This window comes from Sceloporus undulatus, chromosome 2 (genome assembly GCF_019175285.1).
Source record: "Sceloporus undulatus isolate JIND9_A2432 ecotype Alabama chromosome 2, SceUnd_v1.1, whole genome shotgun sequence".
Taxonomy (NCBI): domain Eukaryota; kingdom Metazoa; phylum Chordata; class Lepidosauria; order Squamata; family Phrynosomatidae; genus Sceloporus; species Sceloporus undulatus.
In genome coordinates this window covers 233312482-233328741 of record NC_056523.1, presented here as the reverse complement: position 1 = coordinate 233328741, position 16260 = coordinate 233312482, and the positions used below count along the sequence as shown (strand labels likewise).

The window sequence follows — 16260 nt, the reverse complement described above, 5'->3', positions numbered from 1 at the left end:
GACATACAAAACAATGGCCAACAGATTGGAAACAATCAATATACATCCCCATCCACAAAAAAGGAGATGCAAAAGACTTCAGCAACTATAGGACCATAGCTCTAATGTCTCATGCAAGCAAAATCATGCTCAAAATTCTGCAACATAGACTTCAACCATTCATGGAGAGAGAACTCCTAGAGGTGCAAGCAGGATTCAGGAAAGGAAGAGGCGCTAGGGACCACATTACAAACATATTGTGGCTAATGGAGCACACCAAGGAATTCCAAAAGAAAATCAGGATGTGCTTTATTGACGATACCAAGGCCTTTAACTGCATAGATCACAAAAGACTATGGAACGCCCTTAAAGACATGGGAGTGCCAACACATCTGATAGTCCTAATGAAGAATCTTTACTCAGGACAGGAGGCCACTGTCAGGGTGGAACATGGAGAAACATAATAGTTCCCAATTGGCAAAGGGGTCAGACAAAGCTGCATCTTCTCATCCTATCTGTTCAACTTATATACAGAACATATTTTACAAAAAAAACTTCTAACTGAACAACTAAAGCGCCACAGAATCCCATTTAGATGGGAGGATATAGAAGGGTTATCTCTTACTTGGAATCAGAAGAGATTCAGGTTAAACTCAATTGAGAAGGCAAGCGACTTTTGGAAAGAGCATAGGAAGGAAATCGAGAGACAACCAAGCTCTGAAAAGAGAAATGGGAAGGACTCAGTGAAAAGGGAAAGCAACGTTAAAGAAGGATCTTCAGACAGATAAGATGAATCAGGAAGAAATAAAAAGAGTTATGAGATTAGAAAGAGTGACCTGAGAACAAAACTTTTTTAAAAAAAAAAACTATCAAAGAAGAAGAAAATCTCTGTAAGTGACGAAGAAAACAAAGAAGGATTGATTGAAGAAGGAAGAAGTGACAGCTTAGAAGACGAAGAAACCGGGGAATGTTTTTTTCTTTACTTTGGAATTTTTAATAGATGCCCATATTCCATAACACCTCTCACAAATTGTTCAAAATATTATTGGTTTAAGTTTTGAATTATTAAGTTATTAACCTTAAATATCAAAGGACTAATTTCCCCTGTGAAAAGTAAAAGAGTTTTTCATTTTCTAAATAAAAATAATTGCACTATAATTTGCCTCCAAAGGCAGGCTTATTGTTGAACATAGAGAAAACAAAAATAATGAATACAGAAAATTTACACAGATTCAATCTAGACAATGAGGAAATAGAAATAGTAAAGTGAGCCCATGCTATAATCGGACTTATTACAGGCACCTTCCAGCTTACGCAGAAGCCAGTGGGAGAGTGGTGCACATGCACACATTTTTTTCCTTAAGCGAGGGTGGTGGAGGAACAGATCCCCTGCATAAGGCAAAGGTAGACTGTAAAAGAATTTTCATACCTGGGATCAAATAATGATCAGAGTGGGGACTGCAGTCAAGAAATCATAAGAAGACTAAGAATGGGGAGCGCAGCTATGAGAGAACTAGAAAATATCCTAAAATGTAAAGACATACAATTGAGCATGAAAGTTAGAAACATACAAGCCATTGTATTCCCTATTACCATGTATGGATATGAGAGCTGGACAGTTAAGAAAACAGATAGGAAGACAATTAATTCATTTGAGATGTGGTGCTGGAGAAGAGTGCTGAGGTTACCATGGACAGCCAAGAAGTCAAACAAATGGGTCCTAGAGCAGATCAAACCAGAAATCTCTCTGGAAGCCAAGTTGGCTAGACTGAGGCTGTCGTACTTTGGCCACATCATGAGGAGGCACGATTCACTGGAAAAAAACAATAATGCTAGGAAAGGTAGAGGTAAGCAGAAAGAGAGGAAGGCCACATGCAAGATGGATGGACTCTATTAAGGAGGTCATGGGTATGAGTTTGCGGGACCTGAGCAAAGCAGTGGCGCATATGGAGTCTAGGAGATGTCTCATCTGTCGCCATGGATTGAGAGTGACTTGAAGATAGATAACAACAACACAGTTCAGGCTCCCCTTTTTTACTTCAGTGATGGAGTTTATCTTATTCTTGAAGCTGATGTCAAACACCTTGAATTAAAATTGTGGTTCTCCACGCATAATGGCTAGGGCTTGAGTTGATCCAAAACATCTTGGAGAACAAAAATTTGAGAATCACTGAATTAAAGGAATAATTCTTATTCCTAGTCTTCTTAAAATCATGTCATTCTAATTCAGTGCCCCTTTGCATATGACTGAGGCTCACTGGTCAGACTGGGTGTCTCTCTGGCCAGAGGCAAGTTGAAGAGTCAAAATAAGGCAAAGGAGATCTAGAGCAAGAGGCAAACATTCTGCATACATAGGGATAGGGTTCACTATAGGAGTTTTAACCACCTGCTCACTAGACTGCCAGGAGGAAGGCTAGCAATCAAGGCAGTAACGATCTGGCTCACAGTGTACTTCTGTATCAGATAACCAATGCTTAGGGGTCATCACACACCCATGTTCTCCTTGCAGTTGCCCACTTATGACTATGAGAAATTGGGCATATGAAACTAAACTAGCCGTTCTGATAGCCTTTAGGGCTGAAGGGTGGGGTATAAATACCATAAACAAACAAACACACAAACTGAAGCTGTCATTTTGATCACTATCACAACTGCTGTATGTAAGGCAAAAGAACAAAAGATAAGTTAGATATAAAAGATAAAAAGAATAGGGAGTGATTTTAAGAGCAGACCCTTAGTTGTACCAAAACTGTATAATATCCATTCAAATACTGCAGACACAGCAAGAGGGCTGTTGTCCTGGTTTTTGAATTGGTTCCTTAGGTCCAACTCTAATTAATTTTGTAGCATGGTTGGACAGAGGTTCTTCACAGTGCTCTTGGCAGAGCCTAGTCTTAGCCTTTGGCTTGATTTCCTTTCAGGCCCCCGTTCAATTTATCAGGAGAGATTTTATAGTCTCCTGGTGGAGTTTACTGCCCCTGAAGATATTTGCTTAGCAGAACATTAATAGTTGCCTTTTGGATGTTTGCCTCTGCTCTCAAGAGGCCTTGCATTCTCCAAATCCCTAGACATTAAGGATTCCAGCATCCCTACATTTAAAGAAGCTGAAAACTATATGACAGGTGAATCATGAAGGAACTATATTATCCATTACATAATGCAAGCACTATTAACTTCAAAGCTGTCACAAACTTGGGTAAAACCATTTCCCATTTCTTGGAGCTTGACTTTTCAATAACATAATGAAATAATCAGCTCTGAAGTGGTGTAGTTTATGAAGAATGGTTATGTATGGCATTATACAAAATTAGCTGAGTAAACAATTCTCAACAGAGATCTTTCCACTATTTCAACAAGTACTAAATGTATTTACTATTTACACCATACATTGGTATAAGCAAGGAATATGTACTGATTTAGCATTTTTTCAAATAGAAAACTGTGTAGAATAATAGCAATAGCATTTATATTTCTATACTGTTTCATACTGAACAAAGTAGTCTCTGGGCCCATTTACACCACAAAAATAACCCAGTGTGAAACTGGGTTATTTTCTTGGTGTTTACACTGGCCCCGAATGCACCCGGTGCATTTGGGGGGGGGGGGTTACCCAATAACCTGCTTAACCCAGGATATTCAATACCATTTCCCCCCGTTTTCCTGAAAGATCCACATCACCGCCAATGTGAACGTGCTATTGGATTGATTTGGAGTGCTCTGAATTGAAAGGAAGGAAGAGGTTTCATATGCAGGGGCGGAACATACACATCCCACCTGACAGTTGCCCTCTTACCTGAGGCAGCTTCTTGTCTTGGGTTTCCCTCAGCCCAAGATAGTCAGGCATGGGATCGGGCATCAGAGGGGGTCAGACAAAGATAGGCTGGCAGGGTGGTGGGGATAAAAGAGACTGGGCAGTGGAGGGGCATGGGGAAGAGAGATTGGGTGGCATGGAGGTGGGAGAAGAGAGATCTTCCTTTCCGAGGACCTTTCTGCCTCTTGGGTAACAGTCAGAGGAAGGCAAGGGCACCCCCCCTTCTGAACAAAGAAAAGCCTGTGGTAAGGTCACCATAAGCCAGAAACAGGGTGAACAGATGTCATCCTTTTCCAGGACATGCCCTCCATTTCAGCCAGGAGGAATTCCAAAATGTCCCCCGGTTTATGTTGCTCTGTGTGTACGTGTATTTTGTCTTTTGCCTTCATTTCCAACTTACGGCAACCCTACAGCTGGTTTTCTTGGCAAGGTTTCTTCAGGAGGGATTTGCCATGGCCATCTTCTGAGGCTGAAAGACGGTGACTGGCCCAAGGTTACCTAATGGCTGAATGACCAGTTCTTGTTGTCATTGTGTGCCTTCAAGTCATTTTTTACTCATGGACTTACATCATGGGGTTTTCTTGGCAACATTTCTTCAGAAGGGGTTTGCCATGGCCATCCTCTGAGGCTGAGAAAATGTGACTTGTCCAATGGGTCACCCAGTAGGCTTCCATAGCTGAGTGGGGAATTGTAATCCAGCACTCAAACTACTAAGCCATAAGTTCAACTTTCCCTCAGAGGCACCAAGGGAGTGCAGAGAGGGAGGATTTTTCTCCCTCTTCTTCCTCCGGCCGGTTTGCCTGGCTCTTGCATCTCTGCGAGGTGCTTTTGTTTCCACACACACACACACACTCATGAAAAAGAGGGGACATAGATGGACATCATTTAATTGACATTTAAAACAATAACAATGGCATGTGTGAATAGCAACAAGGTTAAAATGCCTTGAGAGATTTGTTGACCCAAAACATAATGGGAACATTGATGCAGTATTGCATCAGAATGGCCATCTGGACCTCTTCAGGACAAAAAAATGAGTGTGAATGTCCCCATGAGCAGTTTACAAGATGTAAGCTAATTGCCCTCAACAAGCTGGGTACTCATTTTGCCAATCCCCAAAAGGATAGAAGGCTGAGTCAGCCCTGGAGCCCTAGGATTGAACTCACAACCTTGTGGCTGCACTACTGGCTGCAGTACTGGCATTTAAGCATTGTGCCATCAGGACTCCCAGTAATCTTTGCTGAAGCAAGCAGACTCAAAAAGAACCTGCCCCAGATCAAATAAACCTTACAGTAATCTTCTGGAGAGCAATTTGCAGGGACAAGTGTGGGATGCAAAGGGGAAGAATGGGAGAGGTCTTTGTTTTCCATATTCTCCTTTCCAATAAGTGCATGTGTGCATGAGGGGGATGCGTGGAAAGTGCATCCTTCTCTATCATGAACTGTGAATAATCTCAGGTCCCCAACCATAAATGCAGACCAGTTAGCAAAGATCCTTCTTTAAAGAAAATCCATATCAGTGTTTTGTGAACTCCTTAGACTTCATTGCTCTGCTAACCTTGAGCACTGAACCCACCACCCTCCTCAGCTCTTTTGTTCTGGACTGACTTCCTAATTAAAATGAGACTAGGATGTTGTTGTTGTTGTTGTTGTTGTTGTTATGTGCCTTCAAATGGATTTGCATGCATATATTTCTACTGTCGAACCACTCAGTGTTTGGCCTCATTGGATTTCCCTTCCTCTACCATTGGGATTCATTTTTATTCATTTCTTGAGTGTATTATTATGGCTAGAGAGACCATACATAACTTTTAGAATACACTGTTGCCCATTACTGACACGTGGCTTATTCTTGCTATCATTTCATACAAACATCTGTCTAAGGACTATATCACACGGGAACCTATGTGCTTCCATCCTGAAAATGGTTAAAGTGTTGGTATCTCGGAAAAGCAAGCAAATTCACTAATGCTTAACACACAGAGCACAGCAAGGGGTTAAAAGCACATTACTTAGGCAAGAAATTGGGTTGAAAGCGAATTTGGGTTTCAGACGGAGGAAGACAAATCCTCTTGCTAGCTTGGAAATAACTTTCTTGCACATGCTCCAAACTCATTTCCCCCTCTGCTCCAGAGAGGGAAGGGAAATGGGGAGGAAAATCCTCTTTGCCCCAGAAGCTTTTCTGAGGAAGGAAGGCTAAGGTTTCCCTTTGCAAACTCCATAACCCCCCCCCCCCCCACACACACACACACACACTAGAGAGGAGGTGGCTGGTCCATAAACTTACCTGATTTCAGTGACTCTCAGATGCCCATCTTTTCCAGGACATGTCCTCCATTTATCCCTCCTGTATAGGAGGAAGGAGACCAGCCACACAAGGGAAAGAGAGGGGGTGTGTGTGTGTCCCTTTAGGAACAAGGCTCTCTCTCCCTCTCCTTGGCACAGCAGGGAACGCTTGGAAATCTGAGAACAGGGAAAATCGGGGACATGGTTTTCAGACTGCTGCAATTACGTGAAGAGAGCAAATTCGCAAATGAAATGGACATGTTAACCTGTTGTTTGCTTGTTTTATTCTAGCTTGTATTACTATCTACTGTTATATGCATTTGTTATTTTTTAGATTGTACGCCACTGGCAGGTTTTATTATTCTTATCAATTTTATCCATTCTATATATAGCGCTGTGCAAATGTACAGTACTTTATAAATAATAATAATAATAATAATAACAACAACAACATGAAAACACAGTATTTTTGCAAAAATGCTTATTCCCTGATTCATCTCACTTTCTGTCTGAAGTCTGACCAGTTTGTGCACAGCATCATTTGAAAAGCAATTGTGAAATTGTCCCTAATGCCCTGGATGACCCTGCATTGTGACCAGTTTAACCTTCCAATTTTTCTCATGTGAAAAAGTCCTAAGAGTCATCTTTTCGTTTCTTCCTGTCACAGTTGATCCTTCCCATTTCACGGCCCATGTTTCCCAAACTGCTAGACTGAAATTCTACAGGTAGACTTCTTATTTCTGCTGATATCATTTAGCAATAACTCTATCTAGATTAGGGCTGGGAATCATGCAGCTCTCCAGATGTTATTGGACTGCAGATCCCAGCAGCCCTATTCAACATAGCCAATGGTGAGAGAGAGCCTACTTCAGTGTAGAGACTAGCAAGAAGGTGTTATAGTAATGACAATAATAAGGGAAGTGGCATTTGTGTAGTGAGTGTTCACATCTCTGCATATTTCGAAATACAGGTGACTTTAACATAATAAATTTTATAGAAGATTGTGTATCTTAATCAGAAATTATAAATTTCACTAGCTTCTTAGCACTTAAAAACAACACAGCATCTAAGAACCATTTCTTTTAGTGGAACGTAAGTAATTCTCAACTTGTTGGATTGGATTGTTTTATTTTTAGAGCCTATAGTTGTTATTTTTAAATACACACACACACACACAATAAACAAATAAAAATAAAAGATAAGTGCTTTTAAAAGGCATTTGCACCACATTAAGAATGATCTTGCAATAGTTTTGATGCTGGATATTGTGAATATTTGTAACTTAAATCTCTTTTGTATTTGAAAGTACATGGAGATATGAGCACTCACTGCAAAAAAGCAAAAACTCCACTTCCCTCATTTAAAAAAAATATTGCCATCATTATAATTTCATTCATTCATTCATTTCAAGGATTTATATCCCACCTTTCTCCCAAAAAATTCAATATAATATCTTACTATGCTTTCTATACAATATTTTCTATATTTACTATAATTGTTGTGTGCTTTCAAGTCATTTCTGACTTACGGCAACCCCAAGGCAAACCTATCATGGGGCTTTCTTGGCAAGATTTGTTTAGAGGGGTTTTTGTTTTTGCCTTGCTCTGAGGCTGAGAAAATGTGACTTGCCCAAGGTCACCCAGTAGGTTTCCATGGTCTAGCAGGGATTTGATCCCTGGTCTCCAGGAATCGTAATGCAGTGCTCAAACCACTACACCACACTGGCTCTCCACTATATTACCTCCACTGTAATACCTTCTTAAATAACTGTATTGGTAGTCTCCTATGGAGGCAGGAATTGTGACCCTCCAGATTAGGTTGCACTGTAACTGCCAGCATCTCTTACCATTGGCTGTGCTGACTGTATCTCTTGTAAATCCTTTTGAACTAGGTTTTCTACATATAGTTTTTATCCTGCACCAGATATCTGAATGTTCAATAGAGGGGCCATTTGGGCAACAGTCAAAATTTGACTGAACTGTATATGGTGAGCTCTTTTTATTTAGGAATTATTAACCCATAGAAGAAATCACAGTATATTTACTGAACTGTAAATAAAAATGTGACACACTTCTATCGAAGATAAAGACTGCAAAGATTCAGTGCAGGATGTATATCTGTAAGGGGAACTAGATAAGAACATGTCGCAGAAGCTGATGAATGTGCAAGAATCTGCAACAATTCAAGCTTCCCTTATCCTTGATTGCACTGAATGATTAAGATAGAATCACCTCCTTAAAAATCATTTTACAGTGATAGAGCAGCTTTAGAAAGTAGTGAACAGCAAGTAAAATATAGAATGATATGAGCCCCAGATAGTGCTGAAGTAATACATTCATCTAAGGCAGAACATTATTAGGAAAAAATATAGATGTATCAAAAGTAAATGTGGTCTGTGTAGTGAAAGACAAGTTTCAGAGACTTTGGAGAACAGAAATACTAAAGGCTGCTTCATACCAAACACTTTTCCTACATGGAGGGGGGGGGATACTAAATGTAGGAAAACACGTATATAGAGTCACTTGCATGCCTTCAGCTGAAACAGTATTCTTTTAGCAAAATAAACCTTCATCCTAGTGTACAGACTCTATACTTCAGATTAAAGCTTAAATTGGTATTGATAGTGCTGCACAGTAAAAAGAGAGAGAGAGAGCGCTTATATTTGCTTGTACTCCCATAGATTTTAGAAAAAAATGAATCCAATGCATGGCCCACATAGATCTCCATAACTTTTATGTAGAATACCAGTAAAATATTTTTTTTAAAAAACCCACAGACAATATCTGTACAAATAATGATGACTGGCAAATGAAAGTGCTGTGGGCATGAAGTCACAGTGTATTTGCAAGAGATTCAAAATATGTAGCCACCACCTCTCATGGATGGGAACTATTGCAGAAGTGCAGCCAGAAGAGACATGAGAGAGAGAGGTATTAGTGAGAGCTTTTGGGGCCCTATCATCAGGCACCAAGGTTCATATCCAGGACCAGCCACATAACACCTGTACTCAAAGATCTACACTGGCTGCCCATTCGCTTCCGAGCTCAATATAAGGCGTTGGTTATTACCTATAAAGCCCTAAATGGCTTGGGCCCAGGATTCCTAAAGGACCGCCTCTCCCCGTACAATCCGCCTCGCACCCTCAGAACATCTGGGCAGCAATTGCTGAAGGTGCCTGGGGCCAGGTTAGCTTCTACCTCAAGAAGGGCCTTTTCCACAGCTGCCCCAGCCCTTTGGAACACGCTGCCCATGGAGCTCCGCTCATCTACCACCCTGGCCCAATTTAGGAAGGATCTCAAGACCTTCCTATTTAAGCAGGCATTCCCCGAATAAAGATCCTGTGGGCCTCCCTCCTCTTCCGTGGCCATGAGGACGGGCTAATGGGGCTTTTATTGCTGTTTTAAAAATGTATATTAATGTTTATGTGTTTTTAACTTTGTATTTGTGTGCACTTGCACTGTTGTAAGCCGCCCTGATCTTCTTGGAAGGGCGGGATAGAAATAAAGATTTTATTTATTTATTATAATATATCTCAAGATGTATGCACTAAGTCCTTTTGTTCAAATCTACTGCAATGGGTTTCAGAACACTACCACAGGTTTTATATTCTCCAATCCAACCTAATGTTATCAACAAGGTGCCTTCTCATTATTGCTTAGTCTGCTAACATTTTGTTCCATATATCTGAACAATGATCATGCTTAGTCAACCATGATAGGGTTTGCAGTAGAAGAAATGCCAACTTCTGCTTTTTTGCTGCAGTTACTTCCCCCGCCCGTCAGATCTCACCATTGTAATTTGTGGCCTGCTGAGGAAGAGACCTGTTTATTTTCAAAATTACCATAAGATCACATATTTTAGAGTACCTGTTGGCAACCCATTCATATGGTCCTAATCTCATCCTTTCCACTGAGGGCTGCTAGTCTTATGGGACAAACACTAGTGAGTTGCCATGTAATGAAGACTTTTGTGATGACTGAAATAATCCTGGGAATAAAGTGGTCCTCCAGCTTGACCATCAGTTCCAAAGGGTGTAAACACAGGACAGCTCCCTTCTCACCCTCCATTGTTGCATTACACTTAGGTTTCTCTATAGCAGGTTGAGCTATGAAGATATTTTTCTGCATTTAGTCACCAAAGTTGCACTGGATGGCTCTGAAAGCATTTGCCCCTCAGTACTAGGAGTTGTATTGATAGCTCCGTCTCTTTCTCTCCTGAGAGCAGTCAGCATGCAGTGCTACGTCCACTTATAAGTGCCCCAGAGATGACTGTAACCTCATATTGATCAGCTGATTGAAGATAAATGACAGAGCTGCTGGTATTGCAGATTACATCATTAACATGGTCAGTAAACCATGAATTGTTCAATAAGGCGTTTATCTTTTTTCATTTTATTCTGCTCTTTTATCATTTTTATGATAAGGAACAGTTACACACACTAATCAGGAGGATCCGTTTTAGGAGAGAACAGGCAGGGGCAAGTGTGCCAGTGTCAGAACTAAGTGAAATCTAATGTCTTCAAGACACTTAGTAAATGTTTTTAGCGGTAGAAAAATATAGTCTTCACTGATCATTTTTCTTACTCTCTTTCTCTTTTAGTTTCCTTTTGCTTCATATTTAATGGATGCAGTGCTGGAAAAACTAAATGAGCAGAGGAAGCTGACAGAAGAGTACAGTTCTTTGGCGAAACAAATTATCTAAGTGCTGGCGAACTGAATTTTGAAATACAGGCAGGACCTCCATTTTTTGTCTTGTTTTGTTTGTAGCTTGCCTCCATTCCTGTTGTTGTCTTGCAGTGATGGTTGACTTCTAATTTATGGTAGCAGGTGCATTTGCTGCATTAGTATTTATCTTAGAGGAAATGGAAATGTGGACTTTCAGACATGTAGTTAGATGTATATCACCATGCACACTTCCACGTTTACTTCTTACAAGGTATGAAATAGCCCTCAAAAATTTAAATACCATTGGCCAAGGTACTTACATCTAAACAAATAAGTGCCTGTAGAACTCCTTTCTTTTTTCTTCATTCATACATTATAGATACTAAATAGCTGAACATACAAGGGCAGGCAACAGTCCCCCTGCCAGTTTTGCAATCCTGCCTAGAGCCCACCCCAACCACTTCAGGTTCTGACATCTGTGTCAAAATCCCAGTAGAAGTGTTGAGATTTTGGCAGTGATCATGGGCCTTTTAAGGGTAACAAAAGTATATGGCCCTACACCATCTCTAATTGGAAATGCAACACCCAGCCCCAGCATTTCCCTCACCATTTTCCTACAAATCCAAGGCTTTTAAGCAGCAGTTCAACCATTTAATATTAGTAGTTTCTTATTCTAACTTAAAATAGTTAATCGTTTGGTATCAAGATGGCCTTTGCATTTTCCTAGAAGAAAGTCATAAAAAGATGCAGTTTTATTAGCTTTACAGAGCCTGCATTAAGCAAGTTACACTGCTAAATACAACTCCCTGAAACTGTATCAACTTCTTTTGTATTACACTCACAAATACATGTATGAAAATTTCACTTTCATTCCTTCAAAGTTATGAAAAATCAATATGTTTTTTTTTCTTTTAAGACTCACTAAGATTATAGGCAAATTCCTCTTTTATGCACAAGATCATTTTTGAAAGTGTGAAATGAAAACAGTGATTAGTGAATCCATTTCAGGACCCATTCAACAACTTGTTCTTTCTCTTTCCCCTCCCTTTTTTTTACTGTGAGAAATGTATTAAGTACACAACATATTTAATTGTATGTAAGAACTATTTTGTCTAAATAAATATTCTTGCTTTTATATTTTTAATTGAAAGTCCATTATATCTTCTGTGTGAGAGGATATGTATATACTTTTTTTACAAGCATCCTAAAGTTCATCAACTGAAATTATGCCGAAAAGTGTGACTCGGGGACAAATGTATGCTTAGAACTAAGGAACAGGTTGCCTCTGAGCACTTGTGCATCCAAGGAATTTGTAATTAGCATGACAACCAAACCCTTCTGAGAAAAAATAGTATTGTTTTTCCTCCAAGCATTATTTTTCAGCAGTGTAATTGTTCCTATTTCTTTTTATTGCACATACTCTTAAACTACTCGGAGTGAAATACCCTTATATAACCATGAGATCTGCTAGAACAGCCCATTGTACCTGTTGTGTATCTCTCTTTCAAAAGCAGGGGTGGGCTAGAGTACATTGGCCTGCCAAGGAGGGCATCCCCCTTCCTCACTGTGACCTCAAGGACCATGAAGGGCTATTTTTAATTCTTTAACATAAAAAAAAACCATTAAAAAGTCCCATATGACCCCTAGATCCAATGGGAGGCAGTTTTGAGATGTTTTTAGACCCTTATGTGTGCTTTAAGCTCAGGAAGGTCTTTTTTCAAATAGAATGTAAAGTGGAAATCAACTTCCAGTTTACTTTCTGTTTAAAAGAAGTATCTCTTTCAACCTAAAACAGCCTGGCTAAGGGTGGGAGGAACGAAGTGAAGTTTCCCATCACAACCCCTGAAAAGTGGGTAAGGAAGACATTTGGCTCAAAAAGGGGCTTGGGATTACACTTTCCCCAACTCTGTTTAAAAGAATGTTAACCAAATGTGTGTACTTTCTCCCTCTCCCCTTTTGTAACTGTAGTTGTTATTGTGTGCCTTCAAGTCGTTTCTGATTTATGATGACCTTGGCAAGTTTCTTCAGAGGAGGTTTGCCATTGCCATCCTCTGAGGCTGAGAGACCGTGACACTCGGACTCACCCAGTGGTTTCCATGACCAAGCTAGGATTTGATCCTTGACCTCCAACATCACAATCCAACACTCAAACCACTACGCCATGCTGGCTCGCCCAGTATTACATATACTACGGCTAATTACAGTTGGCTCATGACTGAAAGGAGACCATTAAAAAGTTCCTTGAAGGGCTACCTACTGACACGACTGGAGGCAAGCTACTAGATGTCTTTCCATAGAAAGAGATGGAGAAAGTATATCTGTAGACTGGCAGGCTTATGAGTTTATAACTTAATTTACCGAGAGGTAGGAGCCAGTGTGGTAGTGGATCTCTAGCAGACTAGGGTTTGAATCCCCGCTCAGCTGTGGTAATCCATTGGGTGATCTTGGGAGAGTATCACTCTCTCAGCCTCAGAGGAAGCCAGTGGCAAATGCTGCTCTGAACAAATTTTCTCAAGGAATACCCATGGTAGATTTTGTCTTAGAGTCACATAGATCACATTCAGTTTGAATGCTCACAACAGCAATAGCAACAACAAAGCCAACGTATTGGGGGTTGACTTATTTCAGTAAGGATTAATATGTGTGTATTCTTCTACTCTAAACTGCAAGTCTGACCTCCCCACCTTGTGGTTAATCGTGCTTGAACCAGGCATATGGCACTATTGGCCTGTTGAACAGTGACCCTCCTTGCATGGCGGCCTTCCTTATTCAGACTCTACACCAGCCTTTTCCCACCTGGTGCTCACCAAAGATGTCAGACTAACTGCAAATCCCATCATCATCAGCCAACAGAGCCATTGGCAGCAGTTAGTAACAACTGTAGCCGAATACAACTTGAAGGCATAGAGTTGAAGGGGAAAAAAACTGTACTGGTAGTGACCTTCAATGAGATTGTTTGCTTGGTGTGGCTAGTTCTAGTTGTTCTGGAAGCTGCTTCGGGTCCTATCCGAGGAGAAAGGCAGCATATAAATTAAGTAAATAAATAAGTATTTTGAAAGAGGTAGGCTCACTTTTGTCAGGCAAATATGGTAGTGCTCATCAATATTTACATCATAGGAATTTAAGAAACATGAGATGAATTTTATCTGTCAGCCACTTGTGGTCCCATTCCAGGATAAAGGGAAGGAAGGTAGCAAGCAAGCAAGCCCTGGATGTACTGTATAAGTGACTGCTCAGAATACAGAGTATTTTTATTGCCTGTAAATAAGGGTGGGTAAAATCAATTCAGCACTACAATCTAGTTGAATTTCTGGATCTTATTTTGCTGGGAGGGGGGACATTACTCCTAAGTTTTCAGAAACCACCAGGGATCAACTGAATGATGATGTGAGAGGCCTGCATCACAGCCAAAGAGTTGTAGTACCCAATCCTAAATTCCCTTAAACCAGGACTTACACAAATATCCATTGATGCCTTCCCCCATGACTCAAAATACTCAATTTTTCTTCCTTCCATCCCTCTTTTCTTAAATCATTTTTCTGGTTCTAATTTGTACTCCAGTATTTCTGTCTGCTAGCTGAAATTATTTGGAGACACTTCATGGTTACTGTGTATATCATCTGTGTCCATCGTCTCTTTATTATTATTTCTGCACTTAAATGATGGCCTCACCCAGAATGGGCACCAATCCTTTGGGGAGATCTACTTGCCTTCTTCATTCTTCTTTCCCTTTAAATTTCGCCTGATTGATTTTGTTTTCCAATTGATTCTGCTTCTGAATTATAATAAATTTTGAGCCACCGAATAGCTGCTTCCCACCAGTCACACTTCAAGGAATAACACGAAAAGGACAACTTACTGAGATCCAGCCAAAGATGCAGAAAGAATCAGTGGTGTTCCATAAAAGAGCTATCATACCTCTTCTTCCAGTGAAGGGAGAACTACAAATTTTGTAGGAACTTAGGGATGAACTACATGTACAGCAAAACAACCTCTTGCCTCATGCTGCAGGTTGGGTGCTGCTTATTTGAATACACCCACAAGTGGAAAAGTAGCACACCAGGTAGAAAGCATTGCTCTAGTCCTTTTGCTAAACTAGCTAAACTAGCAATCCAAAATGTGTGCATCAGCTGATTTTGCTGAAAGTGTAGTTCAGACTGCACTTCAAAGGAAGTTCTCACAGACTGGTATAACTAGGACCACCTCTGCCAACCTCATTCTTGCCAGAAGTGTCAGATTTCAAGGATGATGGAAGCTGTAGTTCAACATATTTGGTGGGCATCAGGGAAGAAAGCTAATCTAGATGACCTCTGAGGGTCATCTATGTTTCCTGCTCAGACTAAAGATTTTCCTTATATTTCTTACTTGCTAGTTACACATTTCTGAATGTGGCGGGGGAGCACAAGTGCCTGGATTCTGCTCTACCAGACATTCCTGTAATTCAATAGAAAATATACACTAAAATATACCTAAAATAGTTCAAATTAAAATCATCCCAATGAGGAATCATTAGCAAACTTCCAGCATTACACACCAATCTTCATGCTACATTAGAAGACTAAGTAGTATTATGAACATTTGCATGCTCTGTACGGCAACTGAACTTCTAGCTGCAAGAAGAGGTTACTTGGGGTGTCTATTTTTCAGCTTCAGAGTTAAATTCCCTAGCTTTTGTTGGGGCATGTTGATGCATTTCATTTTTATAGGTGACTCAGGAGCTTGTCACATGAACTTTAAAACCCTCTCAAGCGTCCCGGGCTGCAGCTGGAATGCGGGATGGAGGCAGGGATTATTGCATGCTAAATCGCTGCCTAATTGCCTCCCACCACCAGCTCGGGTCCAAGCTGGGCCCCTGCCACACTCCACCAGCACTTTTTCAAAGTCTGAAGCTTTCCAGCTTCTAAAAAGTGCTAGTGGAGCACAGCTGGGACCCGGGCTGATGGCGGCTGGAGATTAAGTGGCAATTTAGCATGCAATAATCGCCACCTCCATCCCGCATTCCAGCTGCAGCCTGGAGTTCATGTGATAAGCTCTATAATCAAGTCCAACTCCCAGTCAACCAACAGAATATCCTATGTCCAATTCTGATAGTATCTTTTCTTTTGACTACCTTGAAGACAGAAGATTCTAGAACCTTGACTAGCCTCAGCCTTGTACTAATTAATGAATGAGTTTTGTCAGCTTGGGCTAAAGAAGTATAATGAATGCTAGACAGTGTGAACTCCGCTTATACAAGTCTAGGCTTATTGATAATTCCAATTATACAACTGTAGTTCTATCTAGAGATATTTTTCTCTCTGGAGTCTTGTTTTCTGCATTAGCTTTGTATAAATTTCATTTTGATGAAATAAAATGAAGCCAGCTAAAGAAGGATATAATAAGAATCCATTTATAAACAGATCAAATTTGTTCTAAACAAAACAAATTAATAGCTTCTGTTAATGTTATGTTCCTGAATCGCCAATTCATTTAGCAACACTGAATGTTTGTAAATTGTCAGATCATGCTGAATTTATCTGGT

The 16260-nt window shown here is 40.3% G+C and overlaps 1 protein-coding gene across 3 annotated transcripts in view; it reads left to right on the top strand.

Moving 5' to 3' along the window:
- CNTLN (centlein) overlaps positions 1 to 11862 on the top strand; it is a 239593-nt gene extending 227731 nt beyond the window's left edge. For all 3 annotated transcript variants that reach the window (XM_042455496.1, XM_042455497.1, XM_042455498.1), the window contains one exon: positions 10675 to 11862. In XM_042455496.1, coding sequence (XP_042311430.1) covers positions 10675 to 10776 — 102 coding nt within the window. In that variant the 3' untranslated portion in view covers positions 10777 to 11862. The remainder of the gene's footprint in view (positions 1 to 10674) is intronic.
- Positions 11863 to 16260: the final 4398 nt, after the last annotated feature.